Genomic DNA, 5,256 nt, shown 5'->3' with positions numbered 1-5,256 from the left:
CGCCTGCCCCTTTTCTACACCATCAACCTCATCATCCCCTGCCTGCTCATCTCCTGCCTCACCGTGCTGGTCTTCTACCTGCCGTCCGACTGCGGTGAGAAGGTCACGCTCTGCATCTCCGTGCTGCTCTCGCTGACCGTGTTCCTGCTGGTCATCACCGAGACCATCCCCTCCACCTCGCTGGTCATCCCGCTCATCGGCGAGTACCTGCTGTTCACCATGATCTTCGTCACGCTGTCCATCGTCATCACGGTCTTTGTGCTCAACGTGCATTACAGAACGCCGACCACGCACACCATGCCCACGTGGGTCAGGACCATCTTCCTGCACCTGCTTCCCAGGGTCATGTTCATGACCAGGCCGGCTGGGAGCGAGGGCCACACCCAGAAGCCAAGGCCCTCGTACAACGCGGAGCTCTCCAACCTGAACTGCTTCAGCCGCACGGAGCCCAGAGGCTGCAAGGAAGGCTGTCGCTGCCAGGACGGGACGTGCGGCCAGTGTCACCACCACAGGATAAAAATTTCAAATTTCAGCGCCAACCTCCCGAGAAGCTCCAGCTCAGAGTCCGTCCACGCCGTGCTGGCCCTCACTACGCTGTCGCCGGAAATCGGAGAAGCCATCCAGAGCGTCAAGTATATTGCCGAAAATATGAAAGCACAAAACGAAGCCAAAGAGGTAAGGAGACGTTTTTCCCTGGGGCAGACGTGCAGGGTGGGCCTGAGAGGTTCGACCCGAGTCCGCAGCTGTGCTCCAACCGCTTCTCCACGGAACAGCCGGGTGTCCCTGAATGTGTGGCATCACTGCTCCCAGCCTGTGTCCTCGCGCACGGTGGGACCACAGACCCACGTGCATGCCCCGGAGTCAGGCCCGAGTGGCTCGCGGTCCGGAGATGAGCCAGAAGAGGGCACGAGAGCAGACCACCTCCACGTAGCCCTGAGCTGACCTACAGCCGACACTTTACTTTCTGGCTGTGTGTCTGCCCCATTTAGGTATAAGTGCACACGTGTAACCCTGAGCCGAGTAAGGACATGGGACGTTTCCGGTGCCCCCTCCCGGTGACACCCCACCCTGGGTAACCACTGATCCCGACCTCCTGGACGTCGGTTAGCTTTACCTTTCCTTGACCCTGGTATAAATAGGATTCTGTGGCACACTCCCTTCCACGGCTGATGTCTTTCATCCAACCCAGTGTCTCTGAGGTTTGTGTTTCCATGACACCTGCTGCTGCCTTATTCCACAGTTGCTGCACAAGCGGTTATTTCTAGTTTGGGGCTATTTTGGGGAAGGTACCATAAATATTCTCATACACGCCCTCTGGTGAACATACGCACCCGTGTCCCTTGCTGATCACCGCATGGAGACATTTTTAACTTCGGTGATGGCTACTGCGAGGTTCCCAAGGTGTTGGGCCGGTGACGTCTCACCCCAGGTGACGTTTGAGAGCTGCCGTGGCTGCACGCCCTCACTCTGACATGTGCAAACTGGTGCATCGTTGCCGTTTTAACCAGACTTTCCCTGCTGAGGAACGAGTAGGAATCTTTTCCGTATGCTTATTGACCGTTTGTACATCTTCTCTCCTGAAGGATCCAGGCCAACTCTCTTGCTCATTGTTTTTAATTGGGTGAACTTCCCTTTCCTCCACAGATCTCACACTAGCACTAATGTGAAGTATTGGAAGTTTTACACTTAATAATATCATGTGTCTGGCTGCTCCCGGACCCTCTGTTTACCCCAGAGGTTATCAAAATCTCATGTGATGGTTTTATAAGGAGCTCTGCTTTCAAATGAATTGGCTCTGCCTTATGTTTATTAGCAAAGAGCTAACGAAGAGATCATTTCGGCTCCTGACGCACAGCGGGTCATTAACGCTGATGGGGGAACGACTGGGGCCTCTTTCACTCCACTCTGAATGCACATGACAGCAGAGGAGCCAGGAGGGAGCCCGCAGCCGCCGCCTGTCCCACCCCCCCCACCCCGCCTGCGCAGCTGTGAGCTCCCCTGGCACCGTGGGGCCACCTGCTGATCCCGTCATTGAGCCAAAAAGGCAGGCAGAGAAGCAGCTGCTGGAGCATAAGCACCTGATCCGTGAAAATCTTGCGTCCCTGACACTGGTGACGTTGGCAGGTGCACTCAACGCTTTCTTTATCCACTTTGAACGTCATCGTTTCAGTTAGCGGAAATTTCGCAAAGATGGAGCTCTAAGTACTCCTACTCAAGCCTCTGTCAAGCTATCAGAAATTAACTCTAGGGGCGCCTGAGGGGCTCAGTTGGTTGAGCGTCTGCCTTCAGCTCAGGTCATGATCCCACGGTCCTGGGATCGAGTCCTGTGTCCAGCTCCCTGCTCAGCGAGGAGCCCGCTTCTCCCTCTGCCTGCTGCCCCCCACCTTGTGCACTCGATCTCTGACAAAATCTTAAAAAAAAAAAAATTAACTCTATTCCAAAGTTACTAGGCAGCATACAAAGTGTTAAGAGTTTCACAAGCATCTTTTCTACAAAAGGACACTTAAAAATTGTTACTGTAAAAGGGAAGTCGCCACTGAAATGCCCAGAACATAAATTAATGGCAAACTAGTGGCACGCGGTTCATCTCAAGGGGCAGCCACGGCTCACCTCTGGTCATCCATTGCCACAGGGGCTGTGGGCCTGCTGTTAGCTCTCCCATTTTTCCAGAAATGGCAGAAATCTGACCTGCAGGCCAGCAGACAGCAGCCCGTTGGTGAGCGGGCAGTGAGAGCCAGGACAGATGCCCACCCCTTGCTGAGGACACTCCAGCTGCCTGAAGGGGCCCTCCTTCCCCTGGGTCGTGGTCCACGGTTTTCCAGAGAGGCTTTCACTCCTGGGTCTGTGGCCCAGCCTTGCAGGTTTTCAGGGCACTCGGCCCCTCAGAAACTGACTGTGGGACTGTGCTCCCGACCATGACCACGCTGGCCCCCAAGGCACGGGAATGCCCTGGTGTCCCTGACGTGGCTGCTCTCGTGGGTCACTGCGTGCTCCCGCTTGGTCTTACAGTAAGAAGTGTAGTTGTATTAGTCCCTGAGCTTGGGGTCCCTTGGAAGCGCTCTTTGCTGATGGCGTGTTTCTCGGCCGGTCATCCTGGGGTGGCGCCGTGTTCTGGGAGGTGTGCCCAGGCCCGAGCCAGGATCTTCCAAGCTGCGGGTCCTGAGACAGCTTGTCTTCTGCTGGGTGGAGACAGATACACACTGCGGTATCTGTATGCGCGGATGCCATGCACACAGCATAGATGTGTGTTCGCTCCTTCCAGTCTCACTTCTGATCACTCATTAATTCCGGAGTTGGAGGCACTCTTGTACCTGGGCTTAGTTTCTGCCATGTTATTGTGTGTTTTCCATTTACCTTTCTTTCCTCCCGGAGTTCGTGCCGTGCACTGTGAAGTCCGAATCCTGGCTGCTGCTTGGAAAGCCGCGTCTTCTGTTTTCGTTCTTGGGGAGGGGGGAGGCTGTGCCTCCGTGAGTCAGACCCACACGCCAGACCCTCCTCATCACTTGGTATCCGTGTCTCACCCCTGACCCCACCGTGCTCCCCTCTGCTCTCCCTGGCTGCCCCGGCCCGGCTGCCCTGGATGTTACTGGAGCTGCGTTCTGGATCGGAGATCAGGGATGGGGTGGGGGGGGGGCGTCCCCGTTCCTTACTCTGCAGTCCGCTTCAAGGCACCCAGCACTTACCGCGTGCGTCCCGGGGCGCCCTCCTGCTCCCCTCTCCCCGCACATCATGCCTTCTCAGGGCTTAAGGTTGAACCTTCGGAGGCCTGTGGGCTTCAAAATGTAAAAACTCTCATTTTCAAGGGAGTTTAGCTGGATCCAAAATTCTAGAATTGAAGTTCCTTTCCTTAAATACTTAAAAACTACTACTGGTTCAGTAACCCTGATGAGAAGTTCTCAGTTAACCTGGTGTTGTTTGTCTGACTGATGGATTGTGTGTAGAAGCCTCTGGAACCTGTAAACCCAGGAAGCTGGGGCTGTGGTGCAGATCTCTCCCAGAGGGACATTCCCAACAGCTGCTGCACCCGAACTTTCCCACCTCCAGTTCTCAGGGAGTCCAGGATTTCTGGAAGATTTCCTCCCCTTCTTTCCCTGAACGACACACGTGTGCTTCCAGTCCCCCACCTCTCCCCTCCTGCCCACCACCCCTCACCCCTCCTCTGGGTTCCTTCCTGCCCCCCACTCCTCCTCTCAGTCCCCTCCTGCTGGCTGTCCTTGGCTTGTCTGTCTGACTGGGTTCTTCTGTGGCCCTGCACCTTCTACTTTGTGTCTCTAATACTCTGTGATCGCTGCAGATCTCATGTTTACGTTCAATTCTTAACCTGTCCGCTGTGTGAATTTCCTTTCAAATGGCTAAGTCTCTGTACTGAGGTCTGTAAACTCACTTTTTCTGGGGTCATCTGCCATCCTTGTGGATTGTGTTTGGGGAGGTGCCCACATGGCCACAGACTGGACTAGACGAGCCTTCAAAGGTGCCTCCTTCCCTCTGGGTGACCTTGTCCCTCAAGGGACATCTCGACCTCCCGGCTTTTCACCTGCACCAGGCTCTCGACTGCTCACAGGAGACCTGCATCTCTGGGCAGGGAGTGGGCAGGCTGCAAAGAGGCAGAGCATTAGGGGTGAAAAGGGCACAGCCCAAAGCTGTACCCAGCACGTCCGCCCGGGGCCCTCCTCTGGCCGCCCCAGGGCACCCCGGGCCAGGTGCCACCAGCCCCTAACGTACAGGCTCCTCTGGCGGACGGGACATTCCAGGGCCAGGGTGGAACAATGAGCCAAGAGCTTGTGCTGGTTCACCGTTTTGCCTGATGCTTCTGTTATCATTAGTTCCAAAGTTTCCAGAAAAGGCCCCAGGTCCTCGTGCCTTCGAGACTTTAACAGTTAGACCTAAAGTTAGTTCTCGCCCTGCTCTTCGTGCGACACACGTGTGTTCATGTGTGAGACCCAAGTCCCCTCCTTCTGCCCCGGGCTAAACCCACAAAGTGCAGTCAGAGTAACGTCTGTAGTTGGAGAAGGGTCGTGTTATTAATCAGCGTGAACTTCAGTCCATGAAGGACTGTGTGCCGGCACGTTTTCTCACCTTCTGAAGTGAGTGCTGTTCTTTTATATTATTCAAATTCAATTAATTAAAAGTGTAGATTGCTCTGGGTAGCATAGACATTTTAACTATGTTAATTCTTCTGATCCAGGATCATGGAATATTTTTCCATCTTTTTGTGTCTTCTTCAATGTCTTTCAAGAGTGATTTGTAGTTTCTAGA

The 5,256-nt window shown here is 54.6% G+C and overlaps 1 protein-coding gene across 1 annotated transcript; it reads left to right on the top strand.

Annotated features, from left to right (window-relative positions):
- Window positions 1-6: 6 nt before the first annotated feature.
- LOC117795066 (neuronal acetylcholine receptor subunit alpha-3-like) lies at window positions 7-1,650 on the top strand (the record flags this gene model as incomplete). Its single annotated transcript, XM_034653533.1, has 1 exon — window positions 7-1,650. A coding segment is annotated over one exon (936 nt), but the record flags the coding sequence as incomplete, so codon positions are not given.
- Window positions 1,651-5,256: the final 3,606 nt, after the last annotated feature.

The sequence above is a fragment of the Ailuropoda melanoleuca genome, unplaced genomic scaffold (genome assembly GCF_002007445.2).
Source record: "Ailuropoda melanoleuca isolate Jingjing unplaced genomic scaffold, ASM200744v2 unplaced-scaffold9679, whole genome shotgun sequence".
Taxonomy (NCBI): domain Eukaryota; kingdom Metazoa; phylum Chordata; class Mammalia; order Carnivora; family Ursidae; genus Ailuropoda; species Ailuropoda melanoleuca.
The sequence above is the reverse complement of the archived record's forward strand: the minus strand, read 5'-3'. Positions and strand labels throughout refer to the sequence as shown.